The 27647-nt window shown below is 51.2% G+C and overlaps 2 protein-coding genes across 2 annotated transcripts in view; both read right to left on the reverse strand.

Annotated features, from left to right (window-relative positions):
* Window positions 1-2002: 2002 nt before the first annotated feature.
* On the reverse strand, window positions 2003-24159 carry Trim14 (tripartite motif containing 14). The gene is made up of 7 exons (XM_021641513.2): window positions 24052-24159; window positions 22982-23353; window positions 20613-20708; window positions 13265-13498; window positions 11786-11948; window positions 7370-7462; window positions 2003-4681 (listed from the first exon to the last, which is right to left on the reverse strand). Exons 1-7 carry the CDS (start codon window positions 24157-24159, stop codon window positions 4146-4148), a joined length of 1602 nt encoding a protein of 533 aa, XP_021497188.2. The 3' UTR covers window positions 2003-4145.
* The window catches only part of Coro2a (coronin 2A), a 47969-nt gene continuing 44313 nt past the window's right edge, over window positions 23992-27647 (reverse strand). Inside the window, exon 12 of the mRNA XM_021641511.2 lies at window positions 23992-26656. Within this exon, the coding sequence (XP_021497186.1) occupies window positions 26525-26656 (132 nt within the window). The 3' untranslated portion in view covers window positions 23992-26524. The remainder of the gene's footprint in view (window positions 26657-27647) is intronic.

Here is a 27647-nt window from a genome sequence, read left to right on the forward strand (position 1 = left end):
TTTTTTTCTCCTGAGACAGGATCTCATTTTATCCCTGGCTGGCCTCAAATTCAGAAATCCTCCTGCCTCTGCTGGGATTAAAGCCAGCCACTGGGATCATGAAACCACTGCATGTACATATACATACATATATATATACATACATACATATACATATATATATATAAATTTTGTGGGTTGGTGTTTTGCTTGCTGTCTGTCTTAGATCTTCTGGAACTAGAGTTGGACAGTTGTGAGCTGCCATATGGGTGCTGGGGATTGAACCTGGGTCCTCTGAAAGAGCATCTAATCTCTTGAGCCGTCTCTCCAGCTCACTTTCAAGGTCTTAGCATTTGTATTCACATTTATTTGACCTCAATTTTTTTCTTTTAATAGTTGTGTGTGTGTGTGGTGTGCCCACAGAGGCCAGGGGTGTTGGATCCCCAGGAGCTGGAGTTATAAGCAGTTGTGAGCTGCCTGGTATAAGTGCTGAGTCCCGAACTTGGGTCTTCTGCAAGAGCAGTTTGATCCCTTAATCTCAGCTCCAGGACCAATCTAACCTTATTTACTATATCACCCCTATTTAAAGTGTGTATTCAGGTCTCTTCAGTGCAGAGTTTGCTGTGAGGTTATCTGTAAATCAGGACTTCCCTCTCTTGGAACCTAGAATAACCTCTGGGGTGGTGGGAGTGAAGGTGTTACAGGTTGCAGCTGGACTGGTGTCTGGGCACATTCCTAGCCCACTCTGAGTTGGAAAAATCAGCTCTGGAAGACATGGCTAAGCACCTGGGGGTGGGCTGTGCAGTGCTGGGCACAGGACCCCTCCAGACAGGACTGTAAAGGGGGTGGAAGACACTGACTGGGAAAGCCAGTTTAGCCTTGTAGATTGAGCAGTAAGTAGCTGAGGGATGAACTGTGTTCAGGCTAGGGAAAAGTCCAGAAGCTGGCGAGTGACAGTTTGGTAGGAATGGGTTGGGTCTCAGAGCCTTACAAGTTCTTTGGGGAGTAGTGAAGCAAGGACTGTTTTTTTTTTTTACATTTGTTTGTGGACTGCATGTGTTTCGGTGCCTACAGAAGCCAGAGGAACCCTGAGTATTTGATCTTATGGAACTGGAGGTGCAGCTGTGAGCCACCATGCTGGAAACTGAGCTTGGGTCCTCTGCAAGAATAGCTAACACTCTAACCACAAGCCACCTTACCAGTCTCTACATTTTGTATGTGTGTATGTATGGGTGGATTTGCACTCTGTAAAGGTCAGACAAATTTCAGGAGTTGGTTCTATCCTTCCATCATGTGGGCCCTGGGGGTTGAATTCAGGTGGCCAGACTTGGTGGCAAGCCCCTTGACCTGCTAAGCCACCTCACAAGCCTTCCTTCTCCTCACCCTCCCTAAATTTCTGAACAGAACATGATAGGATCTGGCCTGGGTCCTCCAATCACAATCACTCCCTGTCATAACTACCGTGCTGTCTGGAGCAGCTGTCTCAGAATACCGAGTGCTTCTATCCACTAGGACCATATGAGGTTACCACAGAGTGGTGCTGAGAAAGCAGAAGAGATGCACTATAGGCAGAGAGCCCCGGCTTCTCTAGAAGCTGGAGACTACAGGAGGCTTCCACTGCCAACATGCTTCACAGTACTTTTGTGGCTGGAGTCAACTGGGAGTTGGGTTGCTTCCACAGAAGAATCCAGAGGTCGCTGAAATGGCCCAGCGAGTAGATAGTTGTCACCATCCTCACAACCAGAGTTCAGTCCCCAGAACCCACATGGTGGAAGGACAAAACTGACTTCCACCAGTTATCTTCTGACAACCATGTGTACCATGATACCTAGGGTCTCCTGCCCACGAAAATGACTGTTAAAAAGAACTTGGTTATCTTCATGAGCGCTGAGTTCCCCATCACTAGAGGTGTTCAATTTAGGACCAGCTGACTATTTCATGAAAGCTCTGAAGGAGATGTCAGGTGAATGAGGTCTTCTCCAGGTGTGAATGCTATGCACTTGACTCCCAATGAAGAACATAGTTACAAGGGAGAGTATTCCAATTTTATTAAACAAAGCATGTATTAGAAAACTCTTGTCATTTAAAAATATGGCTGCTACTAGCCAATCATGGACTGAAAACCGTGTGCCCGAAGGAGATAATGAAGCTTCTATGTGAGACAGTGCCCAGAAAGTACCTGGCCCCACAAGGTCAAGAGCCAGACCAGACCCTTCCCAGTCTCACAGGAATCTTAGATGGCCCACAACCCTTCTCCCTTGAAGCTGGGTATTTGAGACAGACCTGTCTGTCCTCCATTTCCCTCAGAACTGGCCTTGACTTTTTCTTAGACCTGCTGGGGTTGGAATATAGCTTGAGGGAGCACTTGCTTATGTGCAAGGCCACTGGCTCTAGACCAAACACCACAGGGAAAATAACCTGTCCAATTCTACAAAACCAAGAGCATTAAGACATGCTTTGAGGCTAGGCATGGTGGCACACCCCTTTAATCCCAGCACTCAGGAGGCAGAGGCAGGTGATCTCTGAGTTGGAGGCCAGCCTGGGGGGACATCCAAGGCTTGTTGCTCAGAGAAACCCAGTCTCAAACGACCCAAACCAAACAAAAAACCACATACTTTCTACCTTCAAAAACATGGATCCCAAGGAAACTGCCTGAGAATATTAAGGCAGCTCCCTTGGCTGCCACCCTGCTGCTGGGTATGTGGTTCAGCACCTTGACAAGGTGGGAAGAATCTACTGGAGATGCTAACAAATCTCAGCCTGATGCAACATTATAGTTTTAAAGGCAATTTCATTAGCTTTGGCTCATTGGAAGCCGCTGACACTCACCCACGTTTCGGGTGGGACCATAGGTAGAAGGTATGCTGCCTGAGGCCACACAACTGATTGGAAACTAGTCTTCCAGCCAGCACCAGCACAAACCTTGGCCCAGAACTAGTCTTTTTATTTTATACTCAGATCACAGCCTCTCAATAAGCAATCCCACTCCTACCCTGAAGGGTCTGAAACCTCACTTCAGAGGCCAAAGAGGGCAATCCAGAGGCAATTAAAACTGAAGCAGAAGAGGAGCCACGTCCACAGCACAGCGGGATGGGCAGCACAGACGCTGACCTAACACTGGTTCCATTATCCTGGGCAGTCAGCTGACTCAAGTGTACAGTTCTACCCTGTGCACAAGGGGATCCATTCCCACCCTTGAGGGCAGTAAAGATCAACTGTGTGTAGTGTGACTGAGGGCAGCAAGGTTCAACTGTGTGTAGTGTGACTACATGTGACAATGCCCTGATACAGTTAAGAGATGCCTGGCTTGGCCCTGCAGTGGTGAGTGTGGGAAAAACTCTGGGGTCTTTTGTGACTGAAGGAGCTGTGGTATCAAGGATGTGGCTCCCCTGTGAGGTCTGTCTTGTCATTCCCAGGAGTTTTTTCTCCGTGAGTCACTCAGTCATTGCCTGGGAGGGTCCTTTCTGAATCATTTTGGGAAGGAAAGGACACTTCTTCTTAGAAAGTAACTGGAACGACAGGTCCTAGGTTTACAGGCCTGACAGTTTTGTTTTTTTGGGGTGTGGGGTGGAAAGGAACTTCCTGGGGCAGACAGGCCTGAGAACTAAGACAGGCGGAGAGACGGTTTTCCTATTTATGGTGGGATGCACAAGGATTCAAAGGTGCAACTGTGAACCAGCTTCTGATGACGCGTGTCTGAAAAGACTGACAGGATTTGGATGAGAGGAAGCAGCCAATGGGCGGGCTAGAAAGGCTGGGCAAAGTGCTAGAAAAGCTAAGGAGAAGTGCTTCCTGCTCTGTGTCTGTAGTTCAATGAGAAACCCCTTCTAATCTCAAGGGGATGCTCGTCCTGGTTTGTAGAAGATGCAGGCCCGGAGGCAAGAAACCCTCTCACCGCTCTGGGTAGAGGTGACCTGGACAAGTGGCTGGGGAGCAGTTGGCCCAAACAGGGGTGAGGGCGGGGGTTTAAGGAGATAAGTGCCCCTGCCGGGAGACTTTCACTGATACTTACTGTGTGCCTACTGTGTGCCAGGAGTTTCTAGGCGCTGCAAGATGGTGTCCCAGACACAGGCAGCGGGGCGCCCCTTCCAGGAACCTGCTCCCTAAAGGCAGAGCCGGGTACGTGGACCGCCTGGCGACTAGCCTAGGAAAGGAAGCCCGCTCGCCTAGGGCAACCGGGGGATGCTGATGGCTCCCTCCCAGAGGCGCAGGGCCGGGTAGAGCGGCTCCTGGAAGGCGGCGTGGAAGGTGTGCAAATGGCTCATGCCACCCGCCACGTCGTAGAAGGCCAGAACGCCGGCCTCGTAGTCCAGGAAGACGCCGAGCCGGTGGGGGTCGCGGCGGAGGCGCAGGCGGCTTCGCTGGCAGTCGTGGAAGGCCCAGTACTCGAGGTCGTAGCGCTTCACGCACCACGACTCGCGGTTGCAGCCCAGGCGGGCGGCGGCGGAGGCCCCGAGGCGCCGCAGAGACGGGTAGGCCGCGCCCACCCACCAGCCCACGCCGGCCTCCTGCACGTCCACCTCCCAGTAGTGGCGTCCCGCTGCGAAGCCGTCGCGGCCCAGCACCTGACGCAGCGCGTCGAACCGCGGCGCGGGACGCGGCCCCAAGCGGCCCAGCAGCGAGCAGCGCACCGTCAGGCCGTCCGTCGACAGGCGCAGGCGCGCGTGCATCGTGTCGGGGTCCAGCGTCGGCGTGCGCGCGTCTGCGGAAGGGGCGGAGAGAAGGCTGTCAGGAGGCACGGGCGGGGCCATGTGGGGCCCCGCCCCCGAGCGAGCGTGCGTCTGCGTGAGGGGCGGGAGGCGGCGGTCGTGCCCGTGGGCGGGGATAAGGAGCCACGCCCACTACCGTTGGCCGGCACCAAAGCTATCGGGCGTGGTGGGAGGGAAAGAGGTTCGTTACTTGCTCTGTAGGGCTCGAATCTGAATCATGGAACTTACCGCTATTTAAATAAAAAAGATGTTATCCTGCTGGCGAGGAAGGCGGAGCCCAACTTTAATCCCACCCCTCGCAGCGGTTCTGTGGGTTCAAGACCCACCAAGCGAGGTCTACCTGGCGTGTTCCAGACAGCAGGGCTACGTAACGAGACCCAGTCTCAAAACCAGAAAGATAGCAAATTTATAACTACTGGAACTCGGCTGCATGTCCTTCGACCCTTGTACCCCTTAACTTTGGGGACTGTACTCGGTGTGAGCCACCATGTGGTTGCTGGGAATTGAACTCAGGACCTCTGGAAGAGCAGCCAGGGCTCTTAACCGCTGAGCCCTCTCTGCAGCCCCAGTGTGTGTGTTTATTTTATGGGCACGAACACGTTTTTTTAATGCGCATCTCACTGTAACGTGCAGCACCGGCAGCGGCCAGAAGAGGGCGCCAGACTCCATGCAACTGGAGTTAACAGCAAGCTGTGAGCCTCCGAGAACCCGACCCCCCGTGAGGTGTACCAAAGCAGCAACCGCTCTCAGCCAATCTCTTCAGTCTCTGGGGCGAGCGGTTTTTCTTTAGGCCAGAGAATTAGAAATGGAAACAGTTGCCATCCTTTTGGCGTGGTAAATGTGGGAGCCGAAAGAAGGCTTCTAGAAATTTCCATTTTTGTTCTGAAGGAGGTGAAGGAATGTTTACTTTTACAGGAGTTGTTCGGCTGCACCCTCCCCTTCGTTTTGTGTACTCCTCTTTGAATGCACTTTATTTTTCAAACGTGTGCTCAGTGATCCTATTTTGAGAAATCACTCCTGAAGTTATGCAGAAAATAATGCATACTTATCCACTCGTTCACCAATTTAACAAGTTGAACAGTGCTGGTAGGTTAAAGCTGGGCCTACCTGATAGAAGTCTGACACTCACTTGGGTTACAGAGTAAAATCCTGTCTCCAAAAGAAAAAGAATTGAAAAAAGAGAACAATGAAGAATAAAGAAGAGTAGAACGTAGCTGCAGCTTTTAATAGGGTTGTTATGAGCATTTGGAGGTGATGAGTAAAAAGCTGCTTGTCATGATGAAAATAAATGTCTGTTTGATGTGATACTGGGTGGCCTTTAAAATGGCTATTGAAATGGAGCACCACTGTTATACTGTTACATAAAGTTATAAAAGATTATGACTTGGTGCTACCTTAAAATACCTTGACACAGTTTTTTTGTTTTGTTTTTTGTTTTTAGAGACAGAGTCCTCTGTGTCCTTAAACTCACTGTGTAGACCAGGTTGGCCTTGGACTCAGAGATCAGCCTGCCTCTGCCTCCTAAATTCTGGGATTAAAGACACCCGCTACCACTGTCCTCTAACACTGTATCTTTTAAATGTCTGAGAAAGAAATCTGTGGAAATGCTGACTGCAGTTATTACTGGGTAAGATGGCTGCTTTCTTTTTGTTTGTGATTTCTGATTTTCTTCACAATTAATACATTACATATACAATTTTGTTGTCTTCCTCTCTTTTTCTTTCCTCCTCCTCTCTCTTTCAAAAGATTTATTATTTATACAGTGTTCTGCCTGCATGTGTGCCTGCACACCAGAAGAGGGCACCAGATCTCACTATAGATGGTTGTGAGCCACCATGTGGTTGTTGGGAATTGAATGCAGGACCTCTGGAAGAACAGCCATTGGGCTTAACCTTTACGCCATCTCTCCAGCCCTCCCTAGCTGTCTTGTGAGACTGGGGATTAAGCTCAGGCATGCCTCACACATGCCAGGCAAGCCATCCATCACTGAGAGCCCCCACCCTCTGCTTCTGTAAATGTATATATAAATTACTATATATAGTAATAAGTTGGGCATGGCAGAACCCACCAGTGGTCCCAGCACTTGGGAGAGGCAGAAGGATCGGGAGTTCAAGGCCAGCCTGAGCTACAGGAGGCTCTGTCTCAAAAACAAAACAAAAGCTTTCTTTTGTAAAAGAAAAAATTATGAATAATTTTTCTTTTGTTTTCTACGGTTAATATATATATTGGTTTTTCAAGACAGGGTTTTTCTGTGTAGCCTTAGCTGTCCTGGAACTCGCTCTGTACACCGGCTGGCCTCAAACTTAGAACTCAAGATCTGACTAACAGCCTCTGTCTTCCAAGTGCTGGGATGAAAAGCATGTGCCACCACTGCCCAGCTGAATCTGTGCATCTTTAAAAGCCTAATAACAGTTTTAAGTGCTTGTTGGTTTGGTTTGGTTTGGTTTTGAGACAAGGCCGTACTGTATAGCGAAGGCCAGCCCGGAACTTGAGATCTTCCTGGCTGAGCCCCCGAGCACTGGGGTTAGACACTGCCCGGAGCTACACCCAGCAAACATTTGGGCTAAACACCTTGTTTGGAAACAGTCTCTTAGCAGGAAGTTGTGGGGCTCATTTCCTGCCCCTCCTCCACCATTGCTCCCACCCAACCCCCTCTCCCACTCCCCGGCTCCCAGTCTCACATTTCAAGAAGAGCGATCTCTCTGGTGAGGAGCTGGTTTTCAACAAGGTGCCTGGCTTGGAGCTGGAGGAGCCTGAAAGCTGGCAGTTTATATCTGTAAGGAATTACAATTGTGAGGTGCGAATGCCTGAAGTTCATGCCCGCAGCACAGACAAACACCCACACGAGGCAGGCCCGGAGCCTTGCAGGTCTCCCCCAAGAATCACACGCAAATTGAGAAAATACAAACTCTGTGATGTGGGGGTACCCAGCACCACACTCACTGGAGGCAGCAGAGGCCAGCCTCAGCTCACAGCACTGGAGGCTAGGTGGCAGCCTTCCCTCAAAGCAGTGCTGAGCCTGGAAGATGGTGTGCAGCAGGAAGCCGTGTGCGTGCGTGCGTGCGTGCGTGTGTATGTGTGTCTGGCAGGGCACTTCAGAAGGCTGGAGCACTTCTGAGTACTTGTTCTTTCAGAGGGTCTGAGCTCAGTTCCCAGCACCCATACTGGGTGGCCCACAAGAACGGGTAACTCCAGCTCCAGGAAATCACACACACCCCTTTCCCTCTCCCCTCCTCAGGTTTTGCACTTGTGCATACCCCTCCCCACCACCAGACACACAAATACATGTGTAACTTAAAGAAAGGAAGAAAGCCTAACTGATTCAAACTCTAAGTAGCACTGTAATTACCTGTCGTGAGGAGGGGCTGTGTAAGCCCCGCCCTCCCAGGGATCTATAACTAATCAATGGCTGTTGGGGACAGTGAGACATTTTCTTCAGTGGAACAGCCATTGGCAAATGCTTACACTCCTGTAAATAACTTCTCACCTATGCTCCTGTAAGTAGCTCTAACTACACACACATACACACACAAAGCCCATCTAAACCTGCAGGGAGATTCAGGTCTCAGAAAGAGCAAAGGGTGCTGGGTATGGCGGCACAGGCCTGTAATTCCAGCACTTGGGGAGGTAGAGGAAGGTGGATCTCTGTGAGTTCAAGGCCAGCCTGGTCTACAAGTCCAGGACAGCCAAGGCCACAAAGAGAAACCCTGTCTTGAAAAAAAAACCAAAAAGGAAGAAAGGAAGGAAGGGAGGGAGGAAGAAAAGAAGGAAGGAAGGAAGGAAGGAAGGAAGGAAGGAAGGAAGGAAGAAAGGAGAAAGAGCAAAGGGTGGGAAGTTGTCCCAGAGAGAGGACTCCTTAGGAAACCCCTCCTTGGGGACCTCCGCCTCCCCTTCTCTGTATCTTGTCCATAGGCCAACTTTATCAACTTTATCACCATGGCCTATGTATGGGTGATGATGGGGTGGACCTTGGCAAAGGCTGTTACCTGGGTGAAATCTGCCTGGGGAGCTGAAACTTCTCAAACGGCCCTTCACCCACTCCAGAAAACTTCCTTCTGCTTATCCTGTGTGTTTTTTGTTTGTTTTTCTTTTTTTTTTTTGGTTTTGTGTGTGTGTGTGTGTGTGTGTGTGTGTGTGTGTGTGTGAAAGTGGCACAAGATAAGAGTTATTTGGGATGAGGAGGCTCAACTGAGAAACATGTCACCATTAGATTGGCTTGTGGTGACACTTTTCTATGAGACACTTTCTTTCTTCCCTATTTTTTTGGGGGAGGGGTGTTTTTGTTTGTTTGTTTGTTTGTTTTTTGTTTTTGAAACAGGGTTTCTCTGTGTAGCCCTGGCTATCCTGTAACTCACCCTGTAGACCAGGCTGGCCTCAAACTCACAGAGACTCACCTGCCTCTGCCCCACTCCCTACACCGAGTGCTGGCACTGAAGGTGTGTGCCACCGTGCCTGGCACTGGAGGACATCTTGATTAATGACTGATGTGGGAGCACCCAGCCCAGTATGGGTGGTGCTGCCCCGGGGCAGGTAGACCTGGGTGGTATAAGAAAGGCTGAGCAAACCATGGGAAGCAAGGCAGTAAAGCACGGTCTTTGCTTCAGGTCTTGCCTCCAAGCTCCTACCCTGACTTCCTGTTTCCTCTCAGCGATGGCCTATCAGCCGTAATCTGAAATAAGTCCTTCTGTCTCCAAGTGGCTTTTGGTCAGTGTTTATCACAGCAAGTGAAGAACTGCCTTAGCCCTTCTCCCCTTCACACCCATACCATGAGCTTCTACGGCCCCTCACATGACGAGCTCGCTTTCACTTCGACCCAGGACCTTTGCGTTTGTCGTTCCTTCTGCTTAGAACACATTTCCCGGGCATCCCAGACATCCCAGCAACAGTGAGAATGGAGAACACTTGGAGCTGACTGCGCCTGACCTGCACAACAGCCCTCCCAAGCAGGAGCTCCATCAGACAGATGTGGAGACAGGACGAGGTGGCAGGGCCACTTCGGTGCTGGTGTCTCCCCCCACCCCAACCCGCTGCCCTTAGGTCTTCAGGGCCTACAGAATGCTACTCTAGTTTGCCTCAGGTCCTTCACAGACAGGTCCCCCCAGAGCCGGCTAGGAAATGGCCCTCCATCCCTGTCTGCTTTATCTGACCTCACAGCAGTTCCTGTGGCCTGAAACACCCTGTCTGTCTTTCCCTCGGAGGGTTGTCAGCACCACAGAAGCTGTGGCACGTGACAGGCACATGCCGGGGTTGAGAGGGTACTGCCACCACAGCTGAGGGGAGGGATGAAAGGATCAACGCCAGGGACTTCTGAGGGCCTGGTTTGCTACAGCCTTTGCGGGCACTCTCAGGGCTGGACCCCAAGCGGCCACTGCCCTCCAGCCATTTACTGTGGTTGAGGAGGGTCCCAGGCAGGGCACCTGGGCAGGCCCTGGAAGGAGGAGGGCAGAGGTGAGGTGTCAGGGACGTGTAATGGAAGTTTTGGTTTCTTTAAAAGCTCAGTCATGTTGTGTAAATATGCTTTTGTTTTAATCCCAAGTGTGGGATTTTAGTTTGGGCTATAGTTTGTCCACAGCTGATAACTGACTCCTGCGAGGCAATGGTCTTTGCCAGCTGGTAAGGGCCTGCCTCGTGCAGCAGGGAGAGGGGTGTGGTCTAGGGCTTGGAGGGACATATAAACATAGGAGCCCAAAGAGAGAGAGAGAGAGAGAGAGAGAGAGAGAGAGAGAGAGAGAGAGAGAGGAGGTGTGGCGTGCGGCAGTTTGGAGAAACCAGAGATGGACGGTGTGGCGGTTTGGAGAGACACGGGAGAGACACTTCCTGGCGCAGCGGCTTGGACAGAGGAGGCTGCTGGCTGCATTTGCTGTTGGCGGAGATTGGTATAGCCCTGAAGAACCCATCGACCCTAAATAGCTGGGAGAAGTGAAGGGGTCTTCGACCCTTCTCCCCACTAACCTTCCCTCTCCTACCTAGGGCTGGGGGGTTAGAAAGGAGAGGCTTGAAGGAACTCCAAATAAAGTAGAGTTTAAATGGAGCACAACAGGGAGGGGGGCGAGCCAGGGTCAGTAGAAAGCCTTCGGTGTGTGCAGCTGTGTCAGCCGCCTGCAGGGATGGTGGGCTGGGCCGAAGAGGAGGGGTAAGAGCTGGCAAGGTATTGCTCTGCGCAGCCCCTGAAGCGGTGGCTGGAGAGAGGCAAGCAGGCCACTGGCTCAGGAAAGGTAGAGGTTAAGGATAGGTTGAAATGGGGCATAGTGGCACACACCTGTAATCTGCTCAGCAGACTGGGTCAGGAGGGGTGAAAGGTCAAGGGCCAGCCTGGGCAACTTAACTAAGATGCTCTCAAAACAAAAAGAGGGCTGGGGATGTGCCTCCATGGCAGAAAGCTTGCCTTGTGCTGGAAGCCCTCGGTTCCATTTCAAGGACGGAAGCTGGGGAAGGTGGGCACTAAGCCGGGAGCTTCCAACTGCCCAGCCAGGGTGTCCTGTGAGGACACACGATTTAAGCTGTAAGCTCTCTCTGCCTCTCTGGGGTGAGGCGTTAGTGGGGGGATGATGGTTGTCATTGTCAACTTGGGATTGAAGTCATCATGAACCAAACCTCTGCGATGATCTTCAGGGGCGTTTCTAGACTGGGATGACTCACCCTAACGGTAGGAACGTACAGCTTTGGTATGACCAATCAGCTCTTCCTGCCTGTAACCCCAAGACCCCTTCCACACCTGTCACAATAAAGTGAGCTGACTCCCTGAAGTCTTGTCCAGCGTTCTCACGGCCGTCTGAACCCCACTTGTCACTTCTGCTCCCTTAGTCCTCATGGGCCAACGACCCCTGACCCCTGGGGGAAGGGAGGACCTCAGGGTCCCAGACTGTGCAGACTGGCAGAAGGGAGCCCAGCACCAGCACCCACCTCCCTGCTTCCTGGTTGCAGACGTGGTATGACAAGCCGCCTCAGGCTCCTGCCACCATGACTCCCTCACCACCACACGCTGCAACTGAGCTGGTACAAACCCATCACCCTGAGTTGCTTTTCTGAGGTACTGTGTCAGCTGACGATACAGCTACAGTGAGCAAGGACTCAAAGTCGGTCATTAGGCAACTCACTTTCCTTCAGGCGAGTGTCCATTGGTGTCTGTAAAGTGTTCCGGACGGCTTCTGTAAACTCCTTAAAGAAGTTCTTGACAGGCTCGAAGGACAGGGGCACAGGGTGGCTCAGCTCCGAAGTGATCATCTGCTGTCCCATCTCTGCCTTAGTGGCTATATACGCCTGTGCAGACGGGCACAACGTCAAGATGGCTCCTGGGGCTGCAAGCTGCGTCTGACCTCTTTTGCACGCCCAAGAAAGTTGGGACCTGCTCTGCCTGGTCACCGTGGTCTGGACGACCTGTGCCACAGCGCAGAGCCCTGGGGAGACTGGGCAGTTGCCTGAGGTATAAGGCAAATGGAGCCCCTCCCCCACCCTTCTTTCTCCTGATTCCCCTCTTCTCCCCTTTCCTTCCCTTCCCACAGGGCACCCAGGCAGGCCCGGGTGAGGAGGAAACCAGGCCGTGAAGTCCAGGCCGTGCTGAGGGTCTGTCTCAGTGCGGATACACTTGAGTGTGTACAGACCTGGTTCCACTCCGGTTTTTGTCTTGTTTTGCTGAGGCAGGGTTTCCTCCTCCTCCCTGAGTGCTAGGTTTACTGGCATCTATCACCAATCCTGGCCAGGCCCAGGTTTGGTTCCTATCAGAGTGTGAACCCCAGTGAGTCCTCCTTCCCTTTGCCCCAAATCTCATCCACCAGAAGCCCTACTGCAGACCTCTAGGAAATATCGGAGCTAAGATTCTCGTGTTGGTTGAGGAGGAATGGCCCCCTACAGCCTCATATATTTGACTGCTTAGTCATCAGGGAGCGGCACTGATTGAGAGGGTTTAGGGGATGTGGCTTCGTTAGAGGAAGTGTGTCACTGGGGGTGGGCTTTGGGCTTTCAGAAGCTCTCTCTCCTCCTGCTGCCTGTGGATCCAGAGGTAGACCTCTCAGCACCGCATCTGCCTGCACGCTGCCATGCTCCGGCTGTGATGATAATAGGGACTAAACCTCTGACCCTCTAAGCCAGCCCCAGTTAAACGCTTTCTCTTTATAAGAGTCGCCGCGGTCAGCCTCCGTGCCGGCAAACGCCTTTCATCTCAGCCCTCAGGAAGCAGAGGCAAGTGGATCTCTCCGAGGGCAGCCTGACCTACAGAACCAGTTCCAGGACAGCCAGCACTATCAAAAAACCAAAACCAACAAAAACAAAGAGTTGCTGAGGTCACAGGGTCTCTTCACGGCAATAGAACAGTGACTAAGACAATTCGCAAAGTGCTTGCAGCTTGGGGACCCTGGGAAATGCTGCTGGGAGAAACCAAGGACTGCAAGATACACATATTGATTATCCTAACAGTGTGTACTTCCTGATTGGCTGTGTGGTGGCAATAAAGCCTACCTGCGGGCCAGGGAAATCTTTGAGCACCACCCCAGAGTGTAAAGACCATGCTGATGCCACAGTGACCCAGGTGCGGTATGAGGAGCAGGTGGCCGCTGTAAGATAACAGAGCCCAGCCATACCTGCAGCAGCTGAACAGGGTTGGGCTCTTGGCTGATGCTCCATGCCCTGGTAGAGAAGTCATCCATGACCTTGATTTGCTTCCCACAAGACTCCGCTTGCTCCCTGTACGCCTGGAGGGTGAGCTCTGTGTTCTTATCGATGAATTTTTTGGCCAGTACTTCCTCTTCATCAAGGATTAATCTGAGTTCTGTGAATTTCTGTGTCAGCCAGGCTTTACTCGAGTCTGCAGAAGCCTTAAAGAAAAAAAAAAAAAAAAAAAAAAAAGTCAAGGGTAGACAATACAATTGCCAACCAGGAAGTCTTGTACAGAAAACAGCATCTACGGGGTGAGGCCAGCAAGGTGGCCAGGTTTGAAGCCACTCAAAAAAATAAATAAATAAAGCTTTTCTAAGCACTGGCAAATACTGTTGAGACTACAAGGTTTCTCTATGTAGTCCTGGCTGTTCTGAAATTCACAGTCCTTGAATTCACAAGAGATTCCCCTGCTTCTGCCTCCTGACTGCTCAGATTAAAAATGTGCAGCACCACAGCCAGCTGAAGAACCTTTCCCCCATCTTTCTTTCCTCTTTCTCCTCTTGCTTTTTTGTTAAATAATGTCTTTCTTTGTAGCTAGGTCGTCTCTAACTCCCAGTCTTCTACATGACTTCGTCCTGAGAGCTGGGATTGAACTGATGCTCAACCATGCTTGGCCTAACGCTGCTCTGTGAGCCGGGCACACAGAACAGTTGGCAGAGAGCTTGCCTCATGCGCTCCCTGAGCTGGAGACACAGGATATGGTGCTGCACCCCAAGAGGGCGGAGGCACGTCGATCAGAAGTCAGGGTCAGAGCCAGCCTGGTGTCATGAGCGCTTGTCTTAAAACAAAACAAAAACAAACCCCCAAAACCCTTGGGGAAGATATGGAAGAACTTGAGGGAGGGGAAGAATTTGATCAAAATATACTGTATGAAAAACTAAAGTTTTTAAAAAAAACTGTAATGAAAATCCTTTAAATCGAGGGGGCTGAGAACAAAACATCTACAAATACAGCAGAAACTGCCGAAGGGCTTGGAGTGCAGCGCAGTGGTAGAGAACTGGCCAGGGGTGCAGGAGGCCCCGGGTTTGATCCCCAGCACCTAACGTAAGGTATAAAATTACACTGAGAGACATGAGAAGCCTGCAGAAAATGCATTCATCTGCACAAAAAAGACTTCCGAGCTGGGCAAACGCTTAGACACGGAGAATAGCTGGGTCCAGTTTCCAATGGCGCACGCTCAAGCTTGCTGATTGTACAGAGCATGTTGTAACCACACAGCACAGAACGCACAGTCATTAAAGAATGCAGCGCTTTCATACGTGTTACAGCACAGATGAACCGTGAAGACACAACCGGAAGTGAAACAAGCTGGATTAGAAAATATGACAGCCCTTTAGAGTGATGCACAGGGCCAGGCCAGCCCTTAGCTACTGAGATGTGCCTTTTTCTTTTTCTTTTTTTCTTTAAGACAATGTCACCATTCTGTAGCCTGGGCTGATTTCAAACACAGACCCTCCTGTGACTGCCTCCCAAGTGGTAGGATTACAGGCCAGTGCTGTTACACACGTCCCTACGTGCTGCTTTTGACAGCTTGCGGTTTGGCAAGAGATGGGAGTGGAGTTTGTGTGTGTCCTACAGAAGGCTCTAAGCAGCCATTAGGTTCTGGCTCCAGCTCCCGTGCCCATGGCCTTATTTGTAACATGGCGGCTGAGGGTCAGTGTACCTGGCTGCTGGTGTCTCTTTATCACATGATGGAAGGAAGGGAAGAAAATATGTTCCTGTCCACAGCCATACCACAGGGAATCAGAGCGACTCAGTGTGGTCTCAGAAAGTAGGCAGCTTGGGCCTGGTTGGTACATGGACGGGAGGAGACCCGTCCCAAAGCCTCGAGTGATGAATACGTGTTAGAAGCGATAGGGTGAACCAGGCTTGTGTAGAAAAAGCAACAGGATTCATCATTCCTTCCCACTGAGCTAAGTTCCAAGCAGTCCTGATGGCCCATTTTTGTCTCAAAGTATATCCCAGGAGAGAGGGAGGAGGGAAAGGAGGGAGACACACAGAGAGAAGGATAAGGAAGTTGGCTGCCAGCTTGGGTCCCTTGGAGTCAAAGTGAAATTGGACTGACAGTGAACTGAGTGTGGAGCTGGGCTGGGTGGGGCCTGCTGGCGGCAGGGGGAGGCCCTGTGGAGCCCAGCTGAGCAGTGCCTGAGGATCAGGCAAGAAAGAACCTGACCAGCCAGGAAGCTCTCTTCATGGAGGGTGAGGGAGTTAGGGGGATGCTGGCTACTATGTGACCCCACCTTCCAGTCTTCTCCAGAAGGGGTGGGGCCTTTCAGGAGAAGGCAGAAAGCTGCTTCCTGCACACTGGGCGCAACTGGGAAACAGGCGGTTGTGGGTGGTGCAGCCAGGGAGTGAGATAAGCCCCTCCAATCCTTCCATTTCAGTTACAGCAGCAAAGGCCAGCACAGAGGCAGATGAATGGCCATGCCCAGCATGGTCAAGGCCAGCAACACGGCCACGTCTCTAGTCTGGTGCAAGTTGTCTCATGCCACCTGACCCATGTTCTGGTTCTACCCCCAAAGCTTTTGGGGGCCATGAAGGCACAGAGCCAGGAGCTGAGGGGAGTTATTCCAGCCCCTACTGGTGATTAGGTCTAGCACCAACCGCAGACCATGTGCCTTAGGCCCATCGCTTGCCTTTCCTCGGCTCTGCAGGCTGAGTGTCTCAGACTTCCGTGGGTTAACATGAGGAGATACTAGAGTGAAGGCTGAAGGTAAGGGCAAGGGAGCTGCAGGGTGTTCCTCCCAGAAGAGCAATGTCCAGAAGTGGCTCCCTACTGAGTCCCTCCACCCTCCAGCTCCCAGGAGACAGGCCTGCTGAGGTTCCAGATTGCACTCAGGAGGCCCTGGGCCCTGTTAATGAATGGTTGTAGGCTGGGCTGGAGCACTTCTGATGGGCTCTTCTGTCTCATCCTGCACTGACCATGCTCTCTCCCTCCACTTGAAACCCCAGAAATCTCTCTCTCTCTAGGTGGTTCAGGTCCCCCCTGCTATGTGACCCATGATAAATTACTTCCCTCCCTGACCTCAATTTCCATATATATATATATTCCCCTTTCCTTTTAGGACAGACTGTCATGTAAGCAGGCGCACCTTGAACTTGAAGCTAGGAATACTTGGAGTTTTTCAGTCTCCTGCCTCTCCTTCCCTAGCTCTGGGATTACAGGTATTCATTACCATTACAGCCGGTTTTATGGGAGTTTATGGATGCTGAACTCAGGGGTCTGACTCAGCCAACTGGTCCACGTGCCGAGCCCTGCATTTGGTCAGCTACACAAAGGTGGGCTCCAAAGGCTGTTTCTGTTTGCTTTGCTTTTGGGGAGTTTTTGTTTGTTTGTTTGTTGTTTACTTTCTTCTTGAGATAGAGTCTCTCTACATTGCCTGGGCTGGCCTTTAACTCCACAGCTCAAGCAGTCCCCGTACCTCAGCTTCTTACGAGCCTGGACTGCAGGGAGCACATGCTGCTTGGCCATGCATCTCTTATGGGTCTTTCAGTTCTGAGAGACGGCACATTCGAAATCCCTCATTGTGCTTGCTTCAACAGGCAACAAGCAGTCCTCACCCATGGACACTCTCTCCCTCTGCCTATTTTTCTCCCCCATTTATAAAAGTATCAAGGTATACCATAGTGGCACATGCCAAAATTCCCAGCACTTGGGGGCATGAAACAGGATAATTAAGGCCAACCTGGGCATCGTGGTGAATGATTGCAAGCCCAGCAGTCAGAAAGCTGAGGCAGGAGTATTATCATAAATTCAAGTCTGGTCTACACAGTGACTCTAAGACCAGCCTAGACTGTATAGAAATACCCCAAAGTCGGCATAGTGGTGCTCACCTTTAATCCAGGAGGCAGAGGCAGGTGTCTGAGTTTAAGGCCAGCCTGGTCTACAGAGCTAGTTCCAGGACATTCAGAAAAACCCTGCCTCAAAACAACAACAACAACAACAAGGCTAAATAAAGGCTGGTTGTGGCTCAGTGGGTATAGGCAGTTCCAACCAAGTTTGACAGCCTGAATGGGATCCTTGAGGTGTTGCAGAAGGAGAGACCCAACTCCCGCAAGCTGTCCTCTGAGCTACATATGTGGGCTGTATGCACGCTCACACACACACACACACACACACACACACACACACACACACAGTAACAAAAAGCTGCTTCAACAAAGAAATAGAAAAGCATGTGGGGCTGGAGAGATGGCCCGGTGAATTAAAATGCTTGCTGCTCAAGCCTGAGGACCTGAGTTCAGAGCCCCAGGACCAACATAACAAGCTGGGCGTGGCCTGGGGGAATGGCTCGGCAGGTAAGAGCACTTGCTACTCTCGCAGACGACCTGGGTTTAGTTCCCAGCACCCATGTGGTGGCTCACCGCGGTCTGTAACTGCATTTCCAGGCGATCCAAAGCCTTCATCTGACCCTCACAGGCACTGCACACATGTGGTGCACATACATATGTGAAAGCAAAACCCTCATACACGTAAAGTAAAAATGAATTTTTAAAATATTTGGCAATGGCAGACTTTTTTATTAAATTAATCAACTTATTTATCTACTTTACATCCCAATCGTGGCCACCCAGGGAACGGCAGATGGCACCTTTAATCCCAGCGCTGAGGAGGTGGAGACAGGCAGATCACAGAGCCCGGGAGCTCAAAGGCCAGTCACCCTACCTGAACCCGCGTTCTGCCTTCCATAAGACAGCCTGCCTGAAAAACTCAGGAGAAGGACTGAGAAGACACTTGTAGTTGACCTCTGCCCCCTGATCACATGACCCACATGCACACTCACCTGCACAAACATACACACAAGGCCAGCCTGGAAGACACAGGCTGCTAAGATCCCATCCCCACACAACGAATAAACTTCGCTGCATAAAACACGGGAGATTCAGAGAGAACGGTGATGCCGTGTTAGTGCCGTCCAGTACCAGTGCAGGGGGACGTCTAAGGCAGTGGGTGAGCGTGGGCTTACCCTGACACACGAATGCACAGACTTCTCCAGAGCCAGGATGGGAAGCGCACAGCCTTAGACGGTGTGGGCGGGAGACTGACAGCCACAACCTTAACCCTGGACCATGTCTGAACTTCCTTGTTGTGTTTACACAGCTCCGTGGGTTAGTTTCCACACCAAAGGAGACTCTCCCCAGTTAGGCTACTAGGTCCAGAGCAGCCCTGTCTGCCACAGAGGGCACCTCCAGAATGCCTGTGCCCGTCTCGGTGCGAGAGCTAAGAAGGGCTGGAGACGTCACTTGGGAGTGGAGAGCTGTTCTTGCAGCGCTCCCGACTGGATCCTGACACCCATATCGGGCAGCTCACAACCACCTGTAATTTCAGCCCCAAGTGATCTCATGCCCTGTTCTGGCATTTGTGGGCACCCCTACACATGTGGCAGACACAAAGACAAAGACACGCCCACACAAATTAAAATAAATTAAAAAGTAGATTAAAAACATACAGAGTTTGAGTATTGCACCTGTTGAATAAGTTGACTAATACAGAAACCGAAAAAAGGAAAAGTAAACCTAGGGCTATCCCACGTTCATACATCTGGAGATTTACTGGTGGAGGCAATGTCGCTCAGGCTAGCCTTGAACTTGTGACCCTGGGGTCTCAGTCTCCCATGTTGTGGAGTTATGCGTGAGTACCACCATTCCTGACTTTTTTCTTTCTTTCCTCCTGAGACAGAGTCATCTCACATTGTGTGCCCAGGCTGTCCTGCAGCACACTATGTGGCTCAGGCTATCCTCAAACTTGGGGCAAATCTCCTGCTTTAGCATCTGGGTGCTGGGAATTACAGGTGTGAGCCTCCAAACCCATCGAAAGAGCCCAAACAATTCTGGAAAAGCAAAGAAGGACCATCAAGTATCTCAAGACCTGTTATCAGCTATACTGAGCCTAAGCATGTAGACACGTGGTTTATAAATACACATAAATAACAACAGACCCCTGATATACGCTGCGCTGAAAAACACACCGTTAGATAGATTCTGGGCTTGGCACTGGAGGACAGCTACGCGTCACAGAAGTAACCCTTAGCCAGTTAAGTGAAGGGACAGGACCCTGTGAATCTAGAGCTGGTTCAGAGTAAAATGTTTAAGATTTGCTGACACAGGCTGGAGAGATGGCTCAGGGGTTAAGAACACTGGCTGTTCTCCCAAAGGTCCTGAATCCAATTCCCAGCACCCACACGGTGGCTCATAACCATCTACAGCACCCACATGGTGGCGCATAGCCATCTATAGTGAGATCTGGCACAGTGCCGTTGTGCGGGGAGATGCTTTTCCAGGTTCACCTGGAACTCAGAGATCCGACTACCTCTGTCTCCCGACTGCTGGAGTTAAAGGCGTGAGCCGCCACTGCCTGAAAAACTTTTATTATTATTGTATGTGTGTTTTGTATGTGAGGACATGTTCATAACATGCTCACATGTTCATATTATTATTGTATGTGTGTTTTGTGTGTAAGGACATGTGCATATAGAGGTCAGAGGACAACTTTCAGAAATCTGTTCTCTCCTCCTGTGGGATCCAGGGCTTGAACTCAGGCAGTAGGTGCGAGCCATCTTGCTGGCCCCTACCTACCGGTTTTGTTTGTTTTCTGAGACATGGTCTTGCTACCTGGCCCTTTGGCTCTGGCCTGGAACTCAGTAGTAGATCAGGCTGGCCTCAAACTTAAGACTGATCTTGCTTCAAAAATGCTGGGATCATAGGTGTGCGCCACCATGCCCAGCCAGGCCTGCTCGTGGAGGCTAGAGGGAAGGTCACTACTAATAAATCTAGGGCCACCGATGTGACCTGTGAAGATCCCCAGAACACCAGGACATGTAGAGCCCTGACTGATAATGGATATTAGGAACTGGGGAGCCAATTTCACACACCTGTATGGTGGTGCATACCTGTTATCCTAGCAACTCAGAAGGCTGAGGCAAGAGGATTGTGAATTTGAAGCAATATTGGCCTATGTAGTCTTCAATCAGTCACTCACTCAATCAACCAACCAGCCAACCAACCGATCCTGGTAGTTAAGGCCTATAATCCCACATACTTGGGAAGCTAAGGCAGAAGCGCAAGTTCAAGGCATTCGAGGCCAGCTGGAGACACTAAGTTCCGAGGCTGGTCTGGTTAGCTTCCTAAGACCCTGTTTCAAAACACAGCCTGTTTCCCGTGCTCCCGTAAATAACCCATCACTCACGGTCCTTTATGTAACCCCAAACAGACTCCCTGGTACCCACACACACAGAGAGGATGGCTAGTTGGGAGGGGGCCGTGTCCACTTGCCTTGAGCCTTTCCCCAGCGTCTTCCAAATGGGCTATGTTGTCAGCATGTTGCTGCTTCTTGGTTGCCAAACACTCTAAACAGTCCCGGATTAGTTGCTGTGATAAGAGGAAAAACAAAAAACAAACAAAAAAAACTGTCACTTTCAAGCTACAAGTTCTCATTCTTAATTTCCCCTTTATCCTTTCTTTTTCCTCTCAATCAGATTTTATTTATTTATGGGGGTGGGGGTGGGACACTGGGCCATAGCACGCATGTGGAGGTCAGACGACAGTTTGCAGAGTCCATTCTCTTTCCACCATGTGGCTGGGTCTCAGGGATTGAGCTCAGGTCCTTAGGCTTGGCAACAGGTATCTTCACCTGCCAAGCCACTTCACTGACCTGCCACTGAATTATTTTTCTGCAGGTGTACCCAAGGCTCTGAAGGTGGGTAGTTTGCCCAAAGTCACGTGGCCAGGTGGGGGTTAGGGAGCAGAGACTCCGGCCCTGTGGGCCTCAAGCCTTTGCCAGAGATGACCCCAGCCTGGATGCCTGTCTTCTGTTTTTCACACGTCTGCTTTTAGAAGTTGCGATTTTTCTAAATGCCTGCTTCGGGTCTCCTCCCTCCAAGGGTGACTAGTCTCCATCTGTGCCTTCCTTACAGCTGGTCTTCCATTTGGCACCTGGGCCTAACTCATAGGAACAGGGGTGGGTGTCTGAAACATTAATCAGCCAGGAATTCCAAGGTATGGCAATTCTCGGGGGGGGGGGGGGGAGACTGGAAGCCCAAGGAAGCTGGCAGGAGTATGAATGAGCTCTGGAGTAAGAATGAAGCTAGGTCATAGCCCTAGCTCCACAGCCGCCTGCCCAGAACCCATTTCTGTCACTGCTAACAGGGATACTCTGGAGACTAATGAGATTCCAGTGCCTGGTCAGTAGCACATGCTCGTAAAAGGTTGTTTTGCCATTTAAACATACAATAATCATTTGCTGCGCTGGTGATTGGCTTTACTGAAAGGGGAAGCTGGGGGTAGAGAGGGGGCTCAGCCTTGGCCTCGGTTTCCACATCTATTGTGACACCTGAGTCACTTGGTGTCCAAGGTGGCTCAAGGATACCCCGGCCTTCTGGTTTGGGGACCCCACCTCCAGCCACAGGACTTTCTGCCTTGGAACCCCATGAAACCCTACTTACCCTCAAAGTCATGCCCAATGGCGCTTCCCTGGGGAAGGCTTGTATGGCTTTCTGCCCCAGGCTCTTTTTTTCTGGTCCTCTCTGGCCACCACCTTGGCACTGTTACTGTTCTTGCCCCGACCAGCCAGGAAACTCGCTCAGGTAAGGGGAGGACCTGACCTATGACTTGGCTCACGGCATAAGGCATTGTGCTCAGTGGGTGTTTGGTGAGGGAATGGCTCTGTGCACAGGTAGAGGAATGAGCAAGGGTGCAAGTGTGGACACACCTGGTGAGTCCCATCTGGAGACGGATGACCCCAGGGGGAGACCCTGCCACTGCTCTGGAAAACAGCCTTGGATCTCCAAGCGGCACTGCCTAAGGAACGTTGTTACAGACATCTACCAGACTGTCCTCCCACGGGCCTTATTTCGGCTTGGAGGTGTAGGCTTGTCCCAGGTGGTTAAGTCACCGGAGGGCAGAAAGGAAGGTGTTTGAGGGTCAGGGTTCCTAAGACTTCTTGGAGATAGAAATGATAAAATCAGGAGACAGAGGTTCTGCCTAGCCTGCTGTCCTCAAATCCAGAGGTGAGAACAGGTTTTGCAGAGCCAGGCTTGCTTGCTGGGGATCCTGCTCTCCGGTTGTCTCCAGAAGATAAGGCTAGAGGGGGACAGTGCTGTGTTTGCATAGAGGGAGGAGCCGGATTCGAGGCAGGAAGTGGGCCTTACTGAGTTTCCAAAACAGTATGGCCCCAGTTCAGAACGGCCTTCTATGAACTCCAGTGTGCAGAAACAGACTTCTGGGAGCACACACATACAGTTTTCTTTTTCTACAACCCCAGCTCCAATCAGGTCTTTTGAGTTAGGCTTCCCTTTGTAGCAGAGGCTGGCTTTAAGCTCTCAATTTTTCAGCCTCATTCCCGAGGGGTTGGCTTTTAGCGTCCCCGCTTCCTCCGCTCACTAAACCTCTGGTCTGATAGCTGCCCTAGCAAAAGCGACGGAGCACAGCCGCGTCTCCAGTATCCCAACCAATCCTCTGAAGTTGTGATGGTGCCTCCCAATTTTACGCCTACCATTTACGGGGCCCCCTTAAATTTCCAGGTGCTAACGGCATTTGGCAATAAGACCTGGGCTGGCGCTCCCTCGGCCGTTACTCCGGTTGTTACTCCCGAGCTCAACCTCCGCCCGCCCAGACCTGCCGTGCACGCCCCCGCGGCTCCCCACCTGCACGCGCACAGCCTCCTCCTGGGCCAGGCCCACCGGGTGGCCGCGGTGCGCACCCAGCACGGGGCACAGCGCACACACGCAACGGCCGCAGCGGCGACAGAAGAGCTCAGCCGGGCGTTCGCTGTGCTCCCGGCAGCGCCAGCCGAGCGCCCACTGGACCGGCTGGACCGGCGCCGGCGCCCCGGCAGTGTCCCCCTCCATCCGTAGTGGCAACCTCAGTCGTTTCCGTAGTATGGTGGGGTTAACGCGGGGAATCGAAACCTTGCTTGGGGCGGGGCGGGTGACCCAGCTGTCAGTGGCAGGCTGGAGGGGCGATGACCTGCTGGAGATCGATGCCTGGTCCCGCCTAGTGCTGGCGACTCTTCCGCCCTGTGGAGGAGGAGTCTCCTACAGACAAGAACGCCCGTGCTCGGTGCTCGCTCGCTAAGATGGGCTAAATGGAAGGTCGGCTTCTTGTTTGGTGATGCTGGTCTGGGTGCTTTCAGCAAACTATGGCAGAGTGGAGGTGCCTGGTAGTTAGCTCCCGCCCAGAGGGCTCGCATTTCCCACACTCCCACTCTTAACTTTTTCTGTAGTGCCCCTTCCCTGTGGTCAGCTTTGTTGGGGGGTTGGAATAGACTTCTAGGAAACCTTAGCAACCCCCAGGCTAGCACCCCAAGGCCGCAGGCTCTGAAGATGGTTCTGTCCCTCCTGCCCTACTGGGTAGGTGGCCCACACTGTTTCCAGCCTGGGGATCTTGCAGTTCTCTGCTTAGGGTATAGCTGCTGCTCACTGTCCCTCATCCACTTGAGGTTTTGGTCTATCTCCTTCAGGAAACTACTTCTCCGGGTCAGCCTGACCACCCTTGCCCCGTTCCTGTCCTTCCCGAATTTTCCCAACCACGACTGAAAGCACTTCAAGGGTCTTAGAACCTTATTGGCCAGTTTGCCACCAAGGGTTTCTGGTCCAAACACTAGTGGCTAAATTGGTACTTGTTGAACAAATTAACAAAATGAAATCTCCATACATTACAGTATCAAGCCTGGTGTTTTTATTATATTATTATTTTGGTTAAGGCAGGGTCTCACACTCTGCCCAGGCAGGTCTAAAGCTTTCAATCTTTCTGCCTCAGCCATCCAAGTGCCGGGATTACAGGTGGAGATTTCCACCCAGGGCTGATTGTTATATTCTTCCATTGCACGATTCTGCATCTATTTTACCTTTTATTTAATTTTTTTTCTTTTTTTACAAAGGTACAAGGAATTTAAGAAACATTAAAACAATCACTCAAACAGCTTCAGGCACAGTTTCATATGAAAAGCATAGATCTGTTTCTCACTTCCTGTTTCCCTCTCATACAAGACCTCAAGTTTTGTTCCAGGAAGCAGAATTATTCCAGAGCTAAGGTGAGTACCAGCCAACTGCTCATCTCCAGGTGCTCTCCTCATCCACAAAAAAGTTCCTGAGTCAACAGAAAGGGAGCTCCCAAGGCATGAAGTAAGGAGATGAGCGCTCCTTTGCCATCTGGGGGGACGCTGTCTTAGTGGGCACTGCTGCTCCATTAGCTCAAGAAAATAAAATTATAATCTTAAAAAAAAAGACGACTTAAAAAATATCTGATAAAAATTACCTATCCCTTTACCTTGCTTTGAAATAATTTAAATAATTTACTCTAGATGTAAAAAAAAAAAAAACAAAAACGAAAAGAACAAATTTGTTCATAGCCGCTTGTGACCTGTTCTTGACTCTGAGATCTGGTCTGTCTCTTACAGTGAGGAGAGCTTCTGCAGGGGTATGGTGCTGTGCAGAGATGTAACGGGACGCTCTCTAGGCCCCACCCCAGCCACACATGGGTGGCATCAGTGGCTTTGGGCTGGTTTCTTCACTCCGAGGTTGGCCTGACTGCTGAACATGGGGTGGGGTAGGGTGCCCGGGACTTAGCCTTTTACTGAGGGGTACAAATAAGGCCAGCATAGCTGGCTTATCATTGGAGTTAGGAGTCTTGCTCTAGTGATTGATGGATGGATGGAGGCTAAATCAAGGACCGCAGGACTCCAGTGTGTGAAGATGCCAGCGACGAGGAGTGACAAGGCAACGTGGGAGTCTTGGGATTGTACCACTTTTCCTTGCCAATACAGGCAAGACACAGACTAGCCTGTGTCTCCATTTCCACTGTCCTGAGGTCATCTGGGTAGCTTGTCCAGAGGGCCATCCCCTCCACTGAAGAGTCAGCTTCAGTGGGGCAGGTCTGGTCATCAGTGTGCCAGTCCAGAGGGGTAACATGGGTCAAAATCTGTTAGTCTGGGTAACCTCTGCAATTCTCATTTGAGCTCGAGTGACCCTGTGCGATGGGGAAAACACTGCCTGTCCGTCCAGAGGGGAGTGGGAGTGGGGTGGGGGCATCTCCTTTGGTAAGCTTTGTCTCAAGTACTTCTCAGCCACCAGTGGGCTGCTGTACCGACCACCAAGAAAGAAAAGTCTCCAAATCGGGCACAAGAGAGGGAAACAGGCTTTCAGATCAGGTGCTATCCGGTCCCACTTTCTCACCTAGTGCAGTTGACCACAGCCCTTACTGGTGGGTGGCCACAGGGCTTGGCCACATCCCATGCTGGGGACCCCTACCTCCCAGAGGCCTTTAGATAACCTGGGTGGAAGTCTGCTTCCGCCCTCCTGGAGGTGGCAGGACATGGACACAGCTGATTGTGGCTGGAAGGATGGGTTTGGTCAGTGTGGTTTAGAAAATCTTCACTCATTCCTCTCAGGTTGAGCCCCTGAGCCAGTGTGAGTTTCTGCACTAAACCTGGGTCAGGATCAAGTCTTTGGTGACAGGTCACGGAGAGGGCAGCTCATGTAAACATTCCCCTTGGTCAGATGGAAAAACTGAGACCAGAGAGACAAGTACTGGGTATGAGGTCATCAGGTAAGTCTGGACACAGCTGAGGCCAGAACCGATGGATCTTACTGTGGAGACTGAACAACACTGTCAGATAGACCCAGACAGACAGGATCTCAGTCCAGCCTCGCCAGGAAACAAATCTTATCTGTCTCTCTCTGGGCCTCAGTTTCCTCACCCATAGAATGAGGGAACTGCGCCAGATCAGTGGTTTTCAAACTTCTAAAATAAGTAATTTAGTGCTCAAAGTATATATTCCAAAGTGGGCTGAAGGTGACGGGGAACACCTGTTGGAATGAGCCCACTGGCCAAATCGTCCCCCCATTCTATGGCCAGAGTTGTAAACCACAGGCAGGTTGACCTACCCAGTCCTTCCAGACCTTTCTACTAAGCTCTTTCCCTCTGGGAGGTCACAGGTCCTCACCATCCCTCAAGACCAGAATTCAGCAGAAGGCAGGGTGTATTCTAAGCCAGCCGGGGCAGAAACTGTGAGAAGGCAACAGGGGGTGGCACCGTGCCCCACTGGGATCTCTTTCAGCGACTGAGAGTTTTGTTTTCTGATATAAAATATAGAAATAGTGGTTGTTTCCGGGGACCTGTGGTTTGGTTCTGGACCCCCCACCGAGCCTAGCGGTGTCCCTGAGGGCGAGGATGGCGGAGACCTCTGCTCAGAACTGTCCTAAGCTCATCCGCAGGTTTTTGATCTCCAGTTCCAGCTGCTTGGTCTGAACCTCTCTCTGGATCAGCAGCTCCCGGAGCCTCCGGATCTCCTCCTGTTGCCGGTAGAACATCTGCAGCAGCTGGAGAAGCACGGGGAAGAGGGCAAGGTCATTGGGGTGCCGGGATAGATAACAGTTCAAAGGCTAAGACACGAACTCTTTCTGACTTGGGTGACAGTGGTTAAAAATTAACAAGGGACAAAAGTCCAGATTTTATATATATGTGTGTATATATGTACATATATATATATATCTTGCCACCACTATGTGGCTAATATTAACTTGGCAGGGCTCTCCTAAGGAGTTTCTAGGTTGAGTTAGCTGGGAGGGGAAGACCCACCATATTTGTGGGTGCCCATGGACTGGGTCCTGGACGAGTAAGGAGGAGAAAGTGAGCTGAGCACTGGCATTCTTCTCACTCCGCCTCCTGCCTGTGGATGCCTCGTGATGCTGCTGTGATGCTGCCGTAAGCTCCTGCTGCTGCCGTAAGCTCCTGCTGCCACGCCTGTCTCACTTCATTTAAGCTGCCTTTGTCACTTTTTCTTTTTTTTTTTTTTTTTTTTTTTTGGTCACAGCAGCAATGACAACAAAGTTGCTAATTACAGGCAAGTTACCTCACCTGTCCTCAGTTTTCTCCTCTGGGAAGTGAAAACCAGCCCTTACCACAAATGTCAGCACTGTACAGAGCATCCATTAGCTGCTGGGCACCCCCTGAGGGTGTCTGCTGTTCCCCCAAAATGCCTGTGACATCTCTGTCGGTGTTACTGCCTCCTCCTTCGGTGTGGGAACGGAAGGTGACCTTGTTCCCATTAGCATTCTGTCCACAGCAGCATGAAAGTAACCGTTATACCAACCTGGCATATGGCAGACACTTAGTGTGCGCTGGCTCTAAAAACAGGCCTGAAAAATCTCAGAGTGCCAGCGCTAGGACCACAATGGCACCACGTTGCATCTTCTGCATTTCACCGACTGTCCCCACCACATCATCATCTTGGTATATGGCTGCTGCTCAGAGCCCATGTGCTCACTAAATTTGCTAAGTGCATGAAGGTCCAGGCCAGGCCATCCGGCT

Source organism: Meriones unguiculatus, chromosome 3, assembly GCF_030254825.1.
Source record: "Meriones unguiculatus strain TT.TT164.6M chromosome 3, Bangor_MerUng_6.1, whole genome shotgun sequence".
NCBI classification, from domain to species: domain Eukaryota; kingdom Metazoa; phylum Chordata; class Mammalia; order Rodentia; family Muridae; genus Meriones; species Meriones unguiculatus.

Excerpts from the sequence above, each read along its gene's own strand:
- Trim14 (XM_021641513.2), bottom strand. The coding sequence starts at position 24,159 with ATGGAAGAATATAACAATCAGCCCTGGGTGGAAATCTCCACCTGTAAT. Across the intron at positions 13,499-20,612 it reads ACGCTGGGGAAAGGCTCAAG|GCTTCTGCAGACTCGAGTAA; the intron begins GCAAGTGGACAC and ends TTTTTCTTTAAG. Across the intron at positions 11,949-13,264 it reads ACCCTGTTCAGCTGCTGCAG|GCGTATATAGCCACTAAGGC; the intron begins GTATGGCTGGGC and ends CCGTCTGCACAG.